Source organism: Parasteatoda tepidariorum, chromosome 10 (assembly GCF_982258835.1).
Source record: "Parasteatoda tepidariorum strain Cologne lab strain chromosome 10, Ptep-v5.0, whole genome shotgun sequence".
Classification (NCBI taxonomy): domain Eukaryota; kingdom Metazoa; phylum Arthropoda; class Arachnida; order Araneae; family Theridiidae; genus Parasteatoda; species Parasteatoda tepidariorum.
Window position 1 is genome coordinate 46463877 of NC_141764.1, and position 21246 is coordinate 46485122.

At 30.8% G+C, this 21246-nt stretch overlaps 1 protein-coding gene across 1 annotated transcript; it reads right to left on the bottom strand.

Annotated features, from left to right (window-relative positions):
- Positions 1 to 638: 638 nt before the first annotated feature.
- LOC107447146 (uncharacterized) lies at positions 639 to 18101 on the bottom strand. The gene is made up of 5 exons (XM_043042365.3): positions 17702 to 18101; positions 12164 to 12363; positions 6212 to 6269; positions 4966 to 5082; positions 639 to 1006 (listed from the first exon to the last, which is right to left on the bottom strand). Exons 1-5 carry the CDS (start codon positions 17880 to 17882, stop codon positions 768 to 770), a joined length of 795 nt encoding a protein of 264 aa, XP_042898299.1. The 5' UTR covers positions 17883 to 18101; the 3' UTR covers positions 639 to 767.
- Positions 18102 to 21246: the final 3145 nt, after the last annotated feature.

Here is a 21246-nt window from a genome sequence, read left to right on the forward strand (position 1 = left end):
TTCAAAATTTTTTTTATTGTTTAAAGGTGTCCTGAGAGAAAAAATATCCCATTATCTGTGTGAACCCATTATTGTCCGACTACCACAATGATGTAAAAGGTGTGTTTACAAAAAAATTGATATTCTGAGGGTTCGTACAATCCGTATACATTTAAAAAGTGGTAGCAAAACAAAAAACAAAAATTTATGCATTCTACCAAGTTTGTTTTCAACAATATTCTTAATATTTCCAAATAAATATATCTAGTCACAAAATCATTGGTATAGAGTTTTCAATTTTGAATTGGAAGCTAATAAAAAAAATTAAGTCATCAATGGATATTTGGGAATATTTTTAAATTTCCTGATTTAGAGAAATATATTTTATGGAACTTAGCAAGTACGCTTAGGACATTAGCAAGTACGATCTTAGAAAGCGTATTTTAAGTTAAATGACATGCTTTAGCTTTTTGTCATTTAAGGAATAGAGGGTGCTAATGGTTGTTAGAAGCAGATAGATTTACATTTCTAGTTGTTCGCAGCATCTATTTGAATTAATGTTGCTAATCTGGTTATACTGCACTGAAAAGCGTTACAGTACGTTGCCAAATAAAATCTCCCTTAAAAGTCACAACCAACAAGAATCATTTAGACGCAAATAAAATTTATTGTTTTTATTTCGTCTACAGCCTTTTTTCTCCCTTTTACAACGTTTAACCGAAGTCTGATTTCAATCTTTACAAGGCTTTGATTGAAGATATCTAAAATAATCTACACTTGTTTTGAAATTACCAAACATACTGGCAGATATAGCCTACGGGTCGAGCACAGTCAAAATCGTTCCAGAGGTATTCCATTTCATTCATCATTTGCACACATTGCTGTGTACCTCCGCTGTCGTTGGGTTGGTCTGGACCCCAAAAAGTCAGATTCTGCAGAAGTGGTGCTCCATTATCATAGAAGAACACTCCTTCTCTTTTTCTGATTCCAATCCATGATTGTAGAATATTGCCTTTTTTCATCATCGCTAAAAATCAATATCAATACTTATTCTCTTGCTTTTTTTTAAGCTAAAACTGCTGGGGAAGGAACATTATACATTTTTGTTCCTAACTAGCATGTAATATGAAAAATTCTTTATCCCTGACGTTGAGTTTGACCATTAGAACATAGCTAAAATCTCAGTGCGCTGCAGCGAAGTGGCATCAATTGATTCGTCGGATTTTTGAGACATAATGGGAGAAAGTGTGAAGCAGGAGTAGAATCGGGGGAAGAGGGGGGGGGGGCAAGAACCAAATAGTAACAGTGTTGCCAGATTGGGCTACAAATAGCGGATTGGGCTACTTTTAAAAGTCCCCGTTACTAAAAATCGAAATCGGGCTACCCGCTACTTTTTGGGCTACTCATTATTTTTCGAACGCTACAAATCTTAAAAATGAGCAACAAACAAATCTTAAAAACCTTTTTTTCTTGCAAAAATATATATTTTTTAATTTTTCTTCCTTCCCATTATAAAATAATTCTGACAGTCTTTTTTTTTTTTTTTTTGTCGAATCCGCTACTTTTGGAGCTCCCACTCGCTACTTTTTAATCTTAAGTTCTGGCAACACTGAACAGTAAAGCCTATATAGGGAGATCAGGCGGTTTGAACATGTGTTGAAATCAACATGAAATGAAGCATAATTGAGATTAAACTAGATTAGAATGTAATAATATTTACAAGGGCCAGAATAATATTAACATTTACGCAGGGGTAATAAGATAGAGAAAATATGTGTGTCTATTTATATATTAACACGAGATTGACAAAAATCTGTCAATTAGAAAGAAAAAGTTATAGAAGCGATAGATAGTCCGGCAAATACATTGTTTGTGACTCTGTTATAGAGATGACCAAGGCATCCTAGTCATACCACTCGTTTTTGGCTTACTCATCACAGTAAAGTTGCCAATTTATCGTCCCCACGGCTGCTACCCATTTGGGTTGCTCGCATACCATGGAGGCGATGAATTGTCGTGTTTTAAACTGTGAATTGTTTTTTGAGATTAAATTAATGGAGTGATAGTTTAGGGAAAAGGTCTACGCGCATCACCACAGAAAGAACGATGTAAAGGGGCTATATTTGGTCTTGTAATCTATAAGATCAATGTCCAGCAATTAAGTATAAGTCACTTGTTGTGCAATTGTATGTGTTTTCGTAAAATTTAGAGTTGAGTTTGTCCTTAAAGAGGTTTTTATAACTAAATTAACCATGACTTTGTCGAGGTGTAAAAAAAGACTTTTTGAAAAAAATAATTGGTAGAAAAATTAGTGCTTAAACAAATTTAATAATTTCTAATGCTACTGCTACTTTATATTGCAAACGTATAGTTTCTGATCATAATATAACAATTTATATTATTAATATATTTAAATGAACAAAAATGTCTTTGTTTCTTTAAAATAAATTTAGAAAATGAGATAAATGAATCATCTCTTTTTATCTCTTTGAAAAAAGTACACGAGAGTTAGGGCTGTAAATGGGATAATAATTAAAAATATCGGTTCAGTATTTTTGTGTTTAAACAATTTTTAAGACAGAAAATATTTGATTGTTTGAGATCGTATTTTGTTGACACCTCGATAGGAGTTGGAGGCTTAACGCTGTAAACGACCGCAAGGGGTTAAATTGCCAGCACCTTTCTAAATCAACCGCTTATCGCCAACGTTCTCATTTAGAAAATTTGTTCCTTTTAAAAAATTTAAAGGCCGATGATTCAACCTTACTCGTTGAATTTATTGTACATAAACAAAACATATATCTGTATCTGCCATAATATATTTATAGTATTATAACTGCATTTTGATATGAGTTCATGTTACGTGATGTTTTTCCTCAATACTGAAATGTAAAGTGGTAGCTAATGCTAGAAGATGCTCACTTGTTTTGAACGCTTATGTCGGACCACTTTTCTTAAAAAGGCACAATTTACATCACTACAAAATGCCAGATTATATTTCCCATTATGTTTTGTTTCTGAGAAGTTAAATCAAAAGTTTTTTTTTTAAAATCTATAAATTTGATCTCCCTAGCTTCCTCTATTTTAAAACTACTCCTAGGAGGCTAATTTTAAAGTCTTTGTTTGTTCTGCGATTTTAATAATATAGATGTTCAGGGTATCTAAGAGAAGAAAAGAGTACTAGTTTTAAAATTAGAAATATTAATTCTTAAAACAAAAATTTAATGCTAATAATATTTTCCTGAAAAAAAATTATTCATAAAACATTGAAATAGATAATGTCTATCATAAACGCTTTTAAAAAGGCAGGGCTATCATAAAAACGCCTATGAAAAAAAACCAAGATTGTATACAAAGGCAAAACAGAAAAAATAAAAATCAATCTTAATTTTTTTAAAATTTTTTTAAAGCAAAACATTTTAGTTTTCCAATTACCGTATTTTCAAGAAAAGATTAAGATTAAAGTCTAATAAAAACCTGCTAATTTTCCAGTCATAATACAAACGTCTACAAAGATAAACGTTTTCTGAAAAAGGAAAAGTTAGATAGAAACTAAAACGAAAATCGTTCCTAATTTTTGAGCGAATGATTTAATGCTGAAATTCTTAATTTAACATTTTTACATTGCCGAGAAAAAATTGACCGTAAAAGAACAACGTTTAATAGAAAAGCTCTTTGAAAATAAAAGCTGTCATAATAAAAACGCTGATAGAAAAGTTAATAAAAAAAATCAACAGAGAAAATTTTTTCTTAATTCTGAAATATAACTTTACAGTTGAAAAGCACAGCTTTCTATGTTACTAGTTTTACCGTAAGAAAAAAGTGACAATAAAAGAATAAAGTCGATTAGTAACACTTCGTTAACATACTTCTGTTTAGTTGAAACTGAAAAACAAGCAAAAATGAAACAAAAAAAGGTTCTCAATTTTTAAAACATAAAGTGTTGAAAAAAATAATGAAATTAATTAGCCTGAATATAATTAAAAAAAGAAAATAATCAGCATATCAAAACTCATGGTTCAGTATAAAGTAATCTAGTTTGAATCCTTCAAATTTCGCTTTTCCATGTGTCTTTCAAAATATTAGTTAATAAATTTTAGGACTTAAAAAATATATACAAAAATTAGTTCTAATAATGTACAGTAAACAATACGATTTTTGATTACTCTTTATTAAATCTATTAAAATTCCCCCGAAAAGAAGACTTTCTCGAAAAATAACTTTCCAAATAATACTTTACCGAATATTTGGCTAACCGAATATTCGGCAAAAGGTCAGAATACCGAATAATGGCCGAATATTCGTTACATCCCTAGTACAAATTATATATACAGGGTTATTCATAATTCCCTTCGGGGTTTCGAAGCGTTATAGTAAAAAAACGAAGATGAATATGGCAAAAAAGAACATATGAAATTATTCCGAAAGTATTCACGTTTTAATTTAAGCAGTTGCCGGTAGATGGCAGTAACATGTACCCCTGAAGCCAGTTGTAGAAAAGAAAAATGGCGTTTACAGGCGGAGGGAATTATGAATAACCCTGCATAATCCAAAACGAGTGGAAGAAATTGAGTTTATTATTCATTAAAAATATTCATTAAAAATCTAAAAATAATTTTTCTTAATATCATAATCTTAAAGAATATATTCAAAATCAATGGGTTTTACAAGATTTTTTTTTTTTTTTTTTTTTTTTAACTTTCAGAGCTTATTTTGGTTGATGCAAATTTTGTATTAGTTAAAAATAACATCATTTCTAAAGACTTTAATTCATGATCTATTAAAATGTGCTAGCAATTTAATTAAACAAAATTTTTCATAACATTTGCAGTTGGAGGCTGTTTTCGTTGAGCTATAAGTATTTCCATATTTATTATTCGTCCCTGTTCTGAAAAATTGCACTTATAATAAGTTCATTCATAAAGTTACGTTCCGCAAAGAATCATAAATAACACAATTTTAATATTTTTTTAAAACTATAGTTACTTATTAAAACTTCATGATCATTCCAAGTCTTAGGCATAGCTAAGTAGGCCTGTTCTGCTCTACAAGACGCATGAGCTTCTTGCCAAGACATTGGCATTTTGAAAAGCTTGAATTTCACTGGAAAAAAATATCGTAACAACAGTTATATAATATTACTATATACACCGAAGAGCCATTACATTATGACCACCCTGTTAATAACATGTAGGACCACCTTTAACCCTCAAAACTGCTAGCACCTGCCGCGGCATTGATTCCACAAGGTGCTGATAGGTAGTCTGAGGTATCTGGTACCAAGCGCTCACCAACTGGTCCTCCAATTCCCTCACATTGCGAGGGGGTAGCGTGGCAGCACGAATTTGGTTTTCCAAGTAGGACCACAAATGCTCCATTGGATAAAGGTCAGATTAATTTGGGGGCCAGGACATGACTTGAAAATCACTGGAATGTTCCTCGACGATTCGACCCTTATGACATGGTGCATTATCCTGTTGGTAAACACCATCCCCCGCAGGAAAAACCGTTGCCATGAATGGGTGAACCTGGTCTGCAACTATGTTCAAGTAGCTTACAGACGTCAGGGATTGTTCTATGAGGATTATGGGTCCTAATGTGACCCATGAAAACATTGTTCCTGGGCGAGAAACCATGAAAACCTGGGCGAGCCTATTGTTATAGATGAAGGGTGGTCATAATGTAATGGCTCTTCGGTGTAAATAAGAGCATCTTGAACAATGGATAATTTAATTTTGAAATCAAGGAAAACTTATATTTCATAATGTCAGAGAAACACGAATCTATAAGTTTTTTTTTACCATATCTTATTTTGTATAATATCTATTTATGGCAATGCGAATATTGTTATTTTTCTAGCTTTTTCGTAAAATTTAATTTTTAAATTGTTCGTTCTAACGAAGATTTTTTTTCCGTGACAATTTCCGTGGACAAAATCTGTGGATGGTTAAAAAAATTACAAATAAATTAAATAAATAAACAGATTTTTTCTTACGCTCTATTATCTAATATATAGTATTATAACAGTATATTATAATAATCTGAATTCATTATTAATGTGTGCTATGAACAAGTGTTCGATTAGCTAAGAACAAAAATATAAATAAGTCAAAAAGTTGTTAAATAAATTCTCTCTGTTAATATTTATACAAATAGTTTTCCTTATAATTTCTGATTTTTTTTAAAAAATATATAAGTATGAATAAATGAATGAATACACAAAAATACTTACAGCATTTTGCTGAACATTTTCCTTTTGCTGCACACTGCTTCGAAATCATGAATTCTGCCTAAATGATAAATTTAGAAAATTTATAAGTGAGTAACTCCTCAAAAATTACCAATGTTTATGAAAACTTGTTTTACGGATTAGTTATAAATATTTTTGCGTCTCTTCGTTACGAAATACTCGCAATAAAACTATTTAAAGACAAAAAAAGTGTAGTCCAATATCTTGCACTAGATAATGATTGCTGCAAAATTTTTATTTTGCTTTATGATGGATGAAAACTAAAAACTGAGTACTGTATTTCCTAAATTGCTATTATATAAATATAATAGCGATAATGAGTATTATATAAATTGCTTAAAATAATTCTTTTTATCCATTGTAAAAAGAATCAAATTTTTTTTGTTGCTGATGTGTACAAAATAAAATTGTGTATAATAATCAATCATTAAATGAATAAATAGCTTTGATTACATCCAACCATATTACAATCATACATAAACTTGGTATTAGGTTAATATTTGCTTTTCCTCCCTATACTATTAGCAGTTTAAAAAAAATTCTGGTAACACTTCAATGTCCTGGAATTCATAAGTCAGGAAAATGACAGCCAGGATAATGACAAATTCGCCATTTTATAGCATATAACTTTAATTTAATATTTTGGCTTAAGACGTTTACATTCTGCAGAAAACAACAAGATTTCTTAAAATAACTCAGATAAATCTATTTAGTTTATGCTATTAATGATTTCAAGAAGCCAGGAAAATGACAACACAAAAACCTACTAATCTTGAAAAATTTTTTGAAATAGATTTTGAACCAGAAAATTGGTTCTTTATTCATGCAACAAGACATGTTCATATAGGAGGGCATCTAATCAATCTATTAACATAAGATATTGATAGCTGGCTCTATCTATTTCGGTTATAAACCACTAAATAAAAGTAGCCAGGAAAATGACAGATTCTCTTGGGACAAAAAATTATTGACAGAAAAAAAATTTTTAAGCGAAGTTTTTTTGTAAATAATACCCTTTGCGTATATTCTAGAAATGCTTACACCGCTTGAGATAAAAAAAATTAGATATTGAAAAATTTGTGTGAAGTTTTGAAGCTAGTTATTATTGGAAACATTGTTTGGGACATGCCAGGAAAATGACATTTTGAAGTTCAATTAAATTTTTTAACTATACAAAACAGTCAATGCTAGTGCAAAGTCATTTTAAAATGCTAACAGCAATGCAATTTATTAATATTTTTAGAAAAAAGTCCTTTCAGTATTATAGTATTAGATCTTGAAGCAAAGGACAGTGAATTGTCATATTTCGGGATAATCACCCATATATTCATTCGCTTTAACCCCTGTTTCGCATCAGAACAAGAAAAAATTTTGTTTTTATTGTTATAAGTAATAAAAGAGTAATTATAAAATAATACAATGATAGGCATAACTTACAAAATATAAGTATCCTTTATGTAAAAATATGTTTGTTACAAGTCATTAAAACTGAAATGAGGAACTGTGCGTTCATTTAATCAAAAATTCGTAACACAATTTTTTTTAGTTGCCCATGTATAGCTGTCTATCTGGATGTCACCATAACTATGGATAAATTTGACTTCTCTGCAAAGATAATTTTAATCCAATTAATCTTGATTTCTTTACTTCTGCCAGCACTCGAAAGTATTCCGGCTTGATTATCAAGTCTTATATATTTGTTTTAAATATTTATCTAAACTGGCGGTCACAATTATTTCAAACAAAATTTATTAAACTAAAAATAAAATGTTGCAGCATAAAATTTTGCTACTGCTTTTAATAATGAAGAAAATTTTCCGGAAAAATTCGCTTGCTTGAAAATGATTGGCTAACAGTAATAAAGCCTTAAAAAATAAAAGTATCAATTTGCTACTGTTGAACCGAAACGTCCTGTTGCAAAGTAATAAATTGTTAAAAAAAAACAACAACCTTAACTTGCAAGCAAACCAAATTTTTGCTCCACAAGGTCATCATTTTAGTTTCAGAGATATGGAGAAAAACGCGCAAACTTAAAAGCCCTTTTACTGATGAAACTTTAGAAATGGTATTTTATATGTAGATTGGCGCTAGAGCCTGTACTAATTAATTACCATATTTTCCTTTGGAACAAATAAAATTGCATTTCCTTACATGAAAATCCAATCCTCAGATCAGAAAAATTTTCGAAATGATTTCGAATGATTTGCACAGCGTGTTTTAGCGATTATAGAGCGGGAAAAAGTAAACACTCAGAATAATTTATCTAATGATCTGATTTTTACGCACTAAGGAACAATCTTAATGCATCGAGGGCCTTACCTTACATATGCTAATTAATTAGTGCAAACGATGTTTTAATTTATGAAATAAAGAACAAAAATGTGCTTTTTTTTAAATAAACATACCTGCTTTTCGTCGGTTTTTGGTTCCTGACCTTTAAAATATGGAGCCTTGGCCCATATTTTCCGGATTGCGACTACCCGCATTTTTCGCGGGTGTGGAATCCGAAAAAATGTATTTATAAAAAAGGTATGTTTAATAAGAGACAGTACGTTTACGTCTCTGATTTCGTAACTTAAAATATCGTCTGCACTAATCAATTAACATAAAGGTTAAGCCTTCGAACTATTAAGAATGATTCTTAGCACGTGAAAATCTTATCTCTTAAATCGAATGTTATTCAGAGTGTTTACTTTTTTTCCCACACTGTGCATTTAATTGAAAATCATCTACTTTGTTGAAATTATTTATGCATGTTCACAGAATTCAAACAGCTCTTGAAAACTTGAAAAAAACTGACCAAATAATAGAACAAACATGAATATTTTAATATTTTTTAGACTTTTATTACTCATTATTTTGCAAAGAAAAATAGCTTAACTGGTTCGGCTGTACAAGCTTCTGAAAGAAATACTTTATTGCATAAAAGCTGCAAAGCCACTAATTTGTTTTTCACCACTCAAGAAAGAATGATTTTTCTGCGATTCTCCTTCGATATAGCTCGTTCACCAGGAGTTGGCACTTGGCTCCGCCTTCATCACGTGGTATGCGACGATACTATTTCGCTATTTTTGGGAGAAGGTTGTGAGCAATCCTGAACAATGTTGCTATTTGGCGATCGTTTGGCAAGAATATTTATTTCGCAAACTCTATGTGCATTTTCTTAACAATAAATATTTCATAAATTTGATGATATTTTGCACCATTTTTTATGATATTTCTTTCTTTTGAGTGAATAGTTTGTCCTTTAAGAGCCATTTCGCTGGGAGAACAGCAGTTTTTAAATTTAAACTATATTTAATTAGTTAGTGTAACAAAATGTATAATAGCAGATGATAAAGCAAAGTAAGTGACTGAAAAAGAATTCACTTTTTGTGTTTGGTGCAAATTAAGGGTTGTCTCAATTTAAACAACGGAGATGTTTCGCTTCTAACTCCCGCGCTGAAATGAACTCTGCGTCCGAGGAGGTGGAGCCAAGTCTCAACTCCTGGTGAACGAACTATACTTATTTTATGATTTCGATTTATTCCATTATCTCTTTGATAAAAACTCTATAATAGGCTTATTTTTTTTCACCGTTAGAGAACTTTTACGAAAAAAAAGAAGAAAAAAAAGCTCTGTCATTTGTTGCTTAGATTTCGAAAGAATACAATGTTCCTGACTTCCACAACTTGATATACAAAACTTTAAGACAACCATTTTTTTCTAGAAAATGTTTTATTTTTTCCAGAAGCAAGCTAGAAAGAATGTGATTTTATCGTCTGTTAATTTAATTTTTATTTTCCAAATTGAAAGCGCAGTTTTATGTTTAAAATAAATAAATGTTTAGTTAAAAAATAACTTTAATTTGATTAACTATTTCTTGTAAGTTATTTTTTTATGTTTGAGATTTTTCGGTGTGTTAACACTTATCACTCCTACCAGCAGCAATGCTGCCAAGTATCTTCGTCAAAGGTCTACTGTTCATTCTGAAAATAATATAATGAAATAAAATAAAATATTTACAGAAAAAACTTAATTTCCATCTATTTTTCAGAAAAAGTAATTTTTATAACTGCCACTTTTTTTTCTCAAACTGTTTGCGAGATGGTTTATAGGTATAATCACTCCCACACGGTAAAATACGGTTGCCGGGCTGTATAAGGATAACAGCCTATACAGCCCGGCAACCATATTTTATCTATCAGACGCAGTTTTATCTAATAGATTTAACTAGTTAGTGTACTTCTCCTATCCCACTTCCCAAAGTCCCTGTCTGTGAACCCATGAAGCTCGCAAGGGGGGAGGCGAGGCATTCAGGTGACCGAGATTATAATATTCTGTAAATATTCTGTATTCTTATACCTCTGTAAATATTCTGTAAATACCTGTATATATCTCATTCTATCCTTATTGTACTAATTTTCATGTACGGCTTTTGTACCATAACTACCACTGAGATGAATAAGTTGGGGCCTGACGGGGCCGATACTTAGATAAGGAAGTCACATAGGCATAGGCACTCACACATGGACGCCACGAATGACTAAAAATGCAAAGAGTGGTCAAAACTCAGTTCATTTATAATCTCTTTAATCAATCTATTGTAACTACCAATATGACCTACTTTTCAAGTTATTCATATTTAAAGCAAAAACATTCTTTGCATTCACTTTCAATAGTAAACTGAAGGTAATATGGTAGAAAAATTTCCTTTTCCTAATCTCTTTTAATAAAATTTTATATTTTATTCGGCACCACGTTTTGTATTTTTAGTCATCCATGGCAACACTGCTTCCTAAACTTCATTTAGTGATAAGCAGAACTGACAACTGCTCCGCTTTCTGCTAACTATTGTATTAAGCAGTAGAATATTAAACACTGAAATTTCGTTGAATTTCAAAAATCTTTTCGAATTTTTATTGTAAGATAACGGAAGTGAAAGTGAAATTTTCTGTATATGTTTAAATTGTATTGAAGAAATTTTTTTTTATTTTGCATGAATATTGTTGTACGGATCTTGATATATTCTTGCATCGCTGACTTCAAATCTACAATTGGTTTCTCTCTAAAGGTTTCCTTTTCTATGCAGTTTTATAATGCATTCAAAACTAGAATTTTTTCAGTACTCTCAAGTGAATACCAAGCGTCACCACTTCTCTATTGCGAAAGGAATGGTAGTAAGAAGGCGATAATACAGTTCAGTTTATGATTTGATATGCTTTTTGTCCGAAGTATTATTTTCAAAAGAGCATATAAGTGTATTTGTATGTATATAAGGCCTATACGTTTTTTATAAATTTGTAAATTCAGACAGAAATGAACTAAGCCAAAAACATCATTTTGAGGAAAAAAATCTGCAGCATTCACAACAAAACTAATTTTTCATTTAAAATCCTTACATCCAAAATTGATTTTGATCAAGTACCTGCATAAAGGGATAAAAAATTTGTCCCCAGTGTTATTTGTAAGTAGAGGAGATAAATTAGTTTTCTTTAAGTATGCTAAGCCAAGTACCTAATACATAAATTTTGCTTCTTCTTCTTGGGCACTACAGCCTATGACAGGGCAAGACCGTCCCAATAAGTTTTTGCTATCTTGATCTATTCTGTGCCATGGCCTTCCAGTTAGTTATTCCTATTATCTTTAGGTCCCTCTCAACTGCGTCCAGCCACCTAGTCGGTGGACGACCCCTTTTTCTTGTACCTTCTGGTTTAAAATAAAGGTGCTTTTTTTGCGGGGTTTTGGTCTCCAGATCTATAAAGGTGTCCCAGTCATCGAATGTGATTGGCCTTAATAACATGAACTATGTCTGGTTGTTTATATTTATAAATTTTAAATTTTGCTAGAAATTAAAAGTACAAATTTTGCAAAAAATGGAAATAATTTTTTCCCGTCTAAGCGGAAAAAAGCAGATATCTCTAAAAGAAAAAGATATAAATTAAAATTTCTCACGTCTCTTGTGTAGTCATCCACTAGATCGAAATAACTGTAACCAGGAGCGTCTGTTAAATCTCTATCTCCATCACATACGTAAGTGTTTAGCATATAGCATGTATCAGTTCCATTATAATGATTGAATGATCTGCAAATCTTTGATTTGCTTCCTATTTGGCGTTGCACGCATAGACCAAGACAATGCAATGCTGAAACACCTGGTATAAATTTTAAAAAAAATATTACACAAAAACTGCAATAAATGCTAAGCAAAATTAGGATGTTGCGCAGAAAATTCATATATTATACAGGGTTATTCATAATTCCCTTCGGGGTTTCGAAACGCTATAGTAAAAAAACGAAGATGAATATTAAAAAAAAGAACATATGAAATTATTCCGAAAGTTCTCAAGTTTTAATTTAATCAGTTGCCGGTAGATGGCAGTAACATGTACCACTGAAACCAGTTGTAGTAAAGAAAAATGGCGTTTACAGGCGGAAGGAATTATGAATAACCCTATATTACGATCCTTCAGTAAAAAATTTCAAATAATATTTTATTATTTTATCAAATTTATTTGAAAGTATCGCTTTGATCCAAACTATAAATAATGGCATAATTATTTCACGATGCATTAACGTTTACATAAGAACTATAATTATTCGTATCAACTATATTAAGTTATTGCTTATAAAAATCTATAATTAAGATTAAAATTTAAGATGGACGATTTTCTTTTAAATTTATACTCAGTGAATATTTTTTTTTTTGATAACTATCACTTTAGATTTAAAAAAAAGGGAGAAAGACTACCTTTTTCATACTCACGTGAAATTATTTAATGAAAATACATGATAAACTATAAAGGTTTTGCTCAAGCAAAATAAATATTTATACTGAAATCGTGCTGCTACTATTATTTACGTACCTGCCACTTTTTCGTCTTTCGAGGATTATTTTCCCTACTGGTAATAAAACCAAAATTCAATTATGTAGTCACATGCAGAAATGTTTTTTTCTTCTTCAGTTTGTAAGAACTTAAACTGAACATCGCATGATTATTATACTTTTATGTATATGATTAATTTATTTATATGTAAAGAAAGTCAAAATTACTTTAAGTTAAATTTATAAATTGAAGAAATAGTCAATAGTAATAATAATTTCGTAAAGCATAAATTTTGTAACCGCTTCAACTATAAAGATAAAATTTTATGCAAAATACGCAAAAGTTTGCAGCAATGTATTTAACTTCTTAAAAATAAATATATATATATATATATATATATATATATATATATATATATATATATATATATATATATATATATATATATATATATATATATATATATATATATATATATATATATATATATATATATATATATATATATATATATATGTATGTATACACACCGAAGAGCCATTACATTATGACTACCCTCCATCTATAACAATGGTCTCGCCCACGTTCTCATGGTTCCTCGCCCAGGAACAATGTTTTCATGGGGCACATTAGGACCCATAATCCTCATAGAACAATCCCTGACGTCTGTAAGCTACTTGAACATAGTTGCAGACTAGGTTCACCCGTTCATAGCAACGGTTTTTTCTGCGGGGGATGGTGTTTACCAACAGGATAAAGCACCATGTCATAAGGGTCGAATCGTCGAGGAACATTCCAGTGATTTTCAAGTCATGTCCTGGCCCCCAAATTCACCTGACCTTAATACAATAGAGCATTTGTGATCCTACTTAGAAAACCAAATTCGTGCTGCCAAGCTACCACCTCGCAATGTGAGGTAATTGCAGGATCAGTTGGCGAGTGCTTGGTACCAGATACCTCAGACTACCTATCATCACCTTGTGGAATCAATGCGGGTGCTAGCAGTTTTGAGGGCTAAAGGTGGTCCTACATGTTGTTAGCAGGGTGGTCATAATGTAATGGCTCTTCAGTTTATATATACATACTATATGTAGGAAGTGGCGGCATAAATGTTCTTTTTAACCCACATATTTCAAGTTGAATAATTTCAACTGTTTTATGCCAAGGAACAACAACTATTGCGAGCTATTATCGGGGTTGGTGAGCGTCAGCTAACAGGGGGCTTAACCCTCTAGTATATATCTAACACAATAAAGACAAAAAAGAATGAAAGAAAAGTGAGATTAACAAAGAAAACTGAAAAAAGATAATAAAAAGTTTATATGCTGCACATAAGATGCAGATACATAGAACCCATAAAATAAGTTAAAAACTCAAAGAAAGCATGGAAAAAATGTTTAATTTTTTTTAGAAAGAAGAATAAAAATTGTTAGTAAATAAAATATTTTTAAGATATAATAGTGTGAGCTGATGACAAGATTATATCTTTTCCTTATTTTGTTTTCGTCTTTTTCATTTTTAACTTTTTAAATATTTTATTTATTCATAATTTTTCTTCATCTTCTTTCTAAAAAAATTACATATTTTTTTTCCCTTATTTTCTATGTATTTTTAACTTAGAAAGGAAACATTTTAAAAGCCTTTATTTCATCTCTTTTCAAATTTATCAGCCCTGGATTGAATATGTACTTAAAAATCAAAAAGGTGACCGCAATTCCTTTACTCTTCAACTTAACTATTAAATCGTAACTGCCGCCACGCTTTAAACATATGAATAAAACTGATAGCTGCGTACGATTTAAATATGGCTATTAAATATTATTTAGGTCAAGGTTATTATGAAGCTGAATATGAATTTAATACCACTATTACATTTTTCTAAGTCTTATGGGAATCACGCATATGGAGGGTTATATTCAGGGTTGTTTGTATCCTGGAAAAGAGGAAAAGTTGGAAGTGAAACCATTCAAAGTTTGTTTCCATAAGGAATCCATCTTTGAGTACAAAGTCTTATTAACAGTTATTTTTCACATCCTGATCCTGTTCTTTCAAATGGGCACCTGGAGCCGCTTGCGGCTTTATTTCCTATTACAGAAAATAGTGTTATATATAAGATATAACTTTTATGATTTTTAAGTTTTTAAGTTATAACCTAAAAAATAACTTTTAATAAGTTTTGGCAGCCAGGCTTCGTTATTTAACCTAAAAACAGGATAGTTATGAAATAGTTTTTCTACTAGCTTTTTTTTTCCTCTTTTCCAGGGCACAAATAATCATGTTATATATACGTTATATCAATACAGAATATGGGCTACTATACTTGCTACTTTTAGGTTTTCCAAAGAAGCTTTTCTTTTTTCCAATGCAGTAATAGCCCTGTTATATGTATGTTATATCAATATAGAATATGGACTACTATTCCTGCAACTCTTAAGTTTTCCAAAGAAGCTTTTCTTTTTCCAATGCACTAATAACCCTGTTACATGTATGTTATATCAATATAGAATATGGGATGCTATACTTGCAACCTTTAGGCTTTCTAAAGCTTTTCGTTTTTCCAGGGCACAAATAGCGCCGTAATATGTATGTTACATCAGTATAGAATATGGGCTACTATACATGCAACTTTTAGGCTTTCTAAAGCTTTTCGTTTTTCCAGGGCACAAATAGCCCTGTAATGTGTATGTTATATCAATATAGAATATAGGCTTCTATACTTGCAACTTTTATTCTTTCCAAAGAAGCTTTTCTCTTTTCCAGAGCACAAAGAGCCCTGTTATATGTATGTTGTATTAATATAGAATATGGGCTACTATATGTGCGATTTTTAGGCTCACCAAAGAAGTTTATATCTAGTGGCAGTAAAATGAAATTTGAATTGTCATTGTTAAGTAGATTTTTATTTTATATTTAGCTCACTCATTGAAATACTTAACCTGAGCGTCTATCGTCTCAAACAAAAAATCTCTTTTAGCAGAGTTGTTAATTGGCACTTCTTTTTAAAAACTAATTCTTATTACTTAACATCAAATTCGAAGGAAAAATTGCATTTCAAAAATTAGTTAGCTGAAAAATCAGTGAAAATCATCGAATTTTGAATAAAATTCATGAAAATTTTCCGTAGACACCCTCTAACGAAGAATAATAGAAGGTTAGAAATAGAGTCTATCTCAATGCACTGCGCGAAGCGGCATTAGCTGATTCGTCTGTGATGATATCTCGATAATGGGAAAATATGTGAAGTGGGAACATAATGGAAGGGAGAGGGGGTTCCAGCCACCAAAGGGGTAAGTTATAAGTGAAATAACAGGCGGTAGTAATATGATGAACTCAATTTGAAAATACGAAATGACAAATTAAATTATAATAAAATTAGCAAAACAATTTAAGTACACGATAAGAACAAGTCGAGATTAATACGAGAATACATACAGTAAGTAAATCGAGATAAATTAATAATACTTATAAGATACAGTCGGACTTCTATTTAACGAGCTTCCATTTTGCGAATTTATCTATTTTGCGATTTTTTTTTGAGGAACTAAGAACATTTTGGAAATTTCTTCGTAAAATAACTTCCAAATAGCGAAGTGAATTATCTATTTAACGAACTTTTCTTTGAGATCCACTTTCCCTATTTCCCAAAATATTTCAGAACATTTCAAAATTGTTAAACATTTTATGGGGGAAATGAGCTTGAATTGATTTTCGAGGCCAAACTTTTATAGAGAAAGCAGTAAAATCCCTTTCCCTTTTTGTTTACATTTCAAAAGAAAATTAAAGGATTTTATCAGTAGCAATTAAACTTAAGAGCTCATCTCGTAATGTATGTTTAAAATTACTTTTATAATAAATGCAGCTATAATTTTATGCATAAATTTAGCTTTTTTTAGTTGAAAATGTACATAGCATGATAGGGTAACACTGGAAAATGTTTTGCTCTATTCTTGCTTTCCATGAAGATTTCTTTTATGGTTAAAATTCATAAAATAAATAGTAGATACTAGTTTACAAGATAAAGGTGTATCAATTGCTATTTTAATTATGTCTAGAGTTTATAAATTTATAACCTGTTTTGTGTTGTTTAACTATTTCAAAAGGTGATTTTCTGCTAACGAATTTTCCATATAACGAACTTTTTATCGGGATTTAGATATTTCGTTAAATAGAGATCTGACTGTACGTACATTTGTACACAAAACTGAGAACACGAGATGAAAATTGAATTATGAAATAAAAAGGAGTTATAGTTAAAAGACTAGTTACTAAGTCAGTGGCTCTCTTAAAGTGATGACCCAAGCGTACTGGTAAATACCACATGAATAATAGCTGTTCAATATGTGTGTTTAAATTATTTAAACGTAGCATAATAATTCTAAATAGTTCTAAATATTAAATTCAGAATAGTTCTAAATTGAATTTATTCGAGCATGAATCGAGTTTGGATGCAGTAAAGTGGCTATCAAATTAATTGTAAAAATAAAATCATCTAGAGAAATTGAAAGAATTGGCGAGTATGGGTTATCTTACTGATTTCTCGTGGTCAATAATTTTGGGTGGTTTGCAATAAATTATTTTACTACTAATTTTTACATTTGGGCACCTTAAACTTATTGTACCTTAATGTGAATTTCAGTAATGGTAAATAAATGATTATAAATCTTACCATGTACTACAGCTAAAGGTTTTACATCCAGTTTTTTATCCCTTCGATGTTTTGATGCCGCAGCACCAAAAAAAAAATTATTCGTAGGAGGTGGTGTAGTAGGTGGCATAGTTGTCATCGGTGTTGTCGCTTCCAATTTACCAATTGCCACCAACGTATACAAAACGATGTCCCAGAACATTTTGAATCCAAACAGTTAATTTTTAAACTTAAGATCAATTTTGAAATTAAAATTCCAATACAATCATCAAATTTGGAGAATTTAAAATTTTTTTAGAACTGTACTCTGCCATTAAAGTTACTACATTTTCGAAAGTACAAAGCAATTAAATGTAACGAACTTCTCCTCTGAGCAGTTAAAAGTACTAGTTATTAAGATCTACCGTAATTAAATTGGTGTAACGTTTCTAGTGGCTATATTACTATATGACCTAGACATTTCTTAACCAATCAAAAACCACCATTTTTCTAAGTACCACCCACTTATTCTAAGCACGATTTCTGGACATTTAGTTGTGTCGCGATGGCTTGCAAATAGCTCCAGAAGTTTTGTATAGCTAATTTTACAAATTATACAGCAAAAAGGGAGATATTTTGACGAGCAGATATAATATTCTTCGGGTCTTAATTTAGTGAAGTGGCTGCTTTTGCAGCTGCAGTAATTTTACGCTCTGTTGTTTTGAATTAAGCCATCAAATATACATGCATTCCTAATTCTGTATTACTTAGCTGTACCCCTTGTGTTATTTAAACTAATGGATTGCCGCTTAACGTTACTGTTTTGAGCAATGGTTGTTTTGACTGAATAAACGCTCTTCATTAAACTCTACGTGCATTGTAAATTTTTGATGAAGCATATAAAAAGTAACTTCAAATCTCACAGTAAAAATTTTAAAACATCAGACATGCAATTAGACTAACAAAAAACTAGCGAATTTTGTAAGAAAGGAATAAACTCAACATCTTAGTAGCATTTCCAATTAATTATTTAAAAGGATTCAAGTTTTTTGCTTTATATATTTTTTTAAATTTTATTAATGGTTTTAAATAAGAAAGTAAAGCTATTAAGGGTGAAGGATACTTTAAACTGGGTTGAATTTCCTTTCTTTATTGATAAAAATAGAATTTAGAGTTTAGTTATGATTAATGAAAAGTTTGAATTTATTATTAATAATTTTTCATTCAACTTTAAATATTATTATTTACATAAATGCATTGGAGGATTCCGAAAAAGTTAATGATGCATTTTAAGTAAAGTTGTTGGTATAAATCTTAATCTTATCGTAAATAATATTTAAAATTAAAATCAATATAAATAAATAATTTAAACTTAACCAAGATTCATGGAAATTTTTTTAAACTATGGTATATATACATCGAAGAACCATTACATTATGGCTACCCTGCTAATAACATGTAGGACCACCTTTAGCCCTCAAAACTGGTAGCACCCTCCGTGGTATTGATTCCACAAGATGCTGATAGGTAGTCTGAGGTATCTGGTACCAAGCGCTCACCAACTGGTCCTGCAATTCCCTCACATTGCGAGGGTGTAGCATGGCAGCACGAATTTGGTTTTCCAAGTAAGACCACAAATGCTCTATTGGATTAAGGTCAGGTGAATTTTGGGGCCAAGACATGACTTGAAAGTCACTGGAATGTTCCTCGAACCAATCCATGACGATTCGACCCTTATGACATGTTGCATTATCCTGTTGGAAAACACCATCCCCCGCTTGAAAAACTGTTGCCATAAATGGGTGAACCTGGTCTGCAACTATATTCAAGTAGCTTACAGACGTCAGGGCTTGTACTGTGAGGATTATGGGTCCTAATGTGCCCCATGAAAACATTGTTTCTGGACGAGAAACCACGAAAACCTGGGCGAGCCCATTGTGGAGGGTGGTCATAATGTAATGGCTCTTCGGTGTATATATATATATATATATATATATATATATATATATATATATATATATATATATATATATATATATATATATATATATATATATATATATATATATATATATATATATATATATATATATATATGAAACATGTGCCAATGAACAAGTAGTTCAAAAGTTGCGAGAATTTTTATGTTTAAAAAGCACTATTTTTGAAATGACTTATGTACATTTCCGATGAAAATTTTTGTACTGAATTTAATGAGATAAATTAATATGATAGGGTATATAGTTCTGAAGTTATAAGGTTTTCTTCATAAGGGCAAATAAAAAATCGTAAATTTAACACAAAATAATGATTTTAACTTTTGAAATACTAGTCCTGTTGATTCATGTTTAGCATCATTCAATTGAACGAGAAAAAATACGTAGGAAAAAATACCTCACTTGTCTGTATAGCAATGTAAGATGGCAAATAAGTGCAAGATAAAAGTGAATTTCCAAAATTGTTCTTTTTGTACATAAAACGCTTATAAATTCTGAACAATTAGTTTGATAGTCTCGGTATTGACCTCATTCAATTCAGTGTGAAAAATTACACCGAAAATAATACCTTACATGCTCATAATAATCCCTAGATAGTAAGGTAAAGTGTGCACAAAAGTGCGCATCAAAGGAGTAATTTTTTATACATAAGAGCTCTTGCAACTTCTGAAACATTCATTCTATTGCCTCGCGTATAGCCTTATTTTATTCTCCGGGAAAAAGAGCATAGAAAGTATGCCTCACTTGTTTAAATGACAATGTCAGAGGCACAGATAGGGACAAGTACAAAAATTTATATTTTTACATAAAATCCTTATAACTTCTAAACTATTGGTTCGTGTGAGCGTGATTAATCTCTTTTGATTCAGTGTAAAAACTTCATCAGAAACAATACCTCACTTACCTGTATAAAGGATATACAATTCTCCCTCAAATCACCCCCATTTTTTCCATAAAAAGGGTGAAACTTACAAGGGAGAGTTTACAATTATTGTTTTTAAAGTGGTTCCCAATTTTTTCCAGCTTTGGAAACCCTAAGGATCAACCCACTTATGGCGAAATCCTTACTTCTTTATTAAAGTATGTAAAGATAATTGCGAAAAAAAATATTCTTTTATTTTTAAAATATTTAATAAGTGGAATTATTTTAATCATTTATCATTGATAATCCTAAATTAGATGTTATGTCCGACAGTTGAATTCGCTGTTATGGGGCTTTATGACAATGTCTAGTAAGGAATTTGTTTTTGATGTATATTTTTTAGAGTACATTTATACGCTAAATACGGATAAAATTAGACAAATTATGGTTTAATTTGAAATATAAACTAAAAGTTGCTGTTATTAACGTTGAAAATGGATAGTAAGTAAAACATTTCTTCAGCAGCCCGCTGTGGGCCAGAGCGTCGCGGAAGTTAAGGCTTAGTAATTTCGCGTACAGCGGCATGATTGTAGCAATGTGCTCAGCTTGGGAATATATTGCCTTTGCTTTCCAAGCAAGCTGGTACTCATTGATCTGAAGCTGGGTGGGTATCGAGCCGCCACTGGGGATCGAACCCCAGAGAAAATAGTTATTAGGGAAACATATTT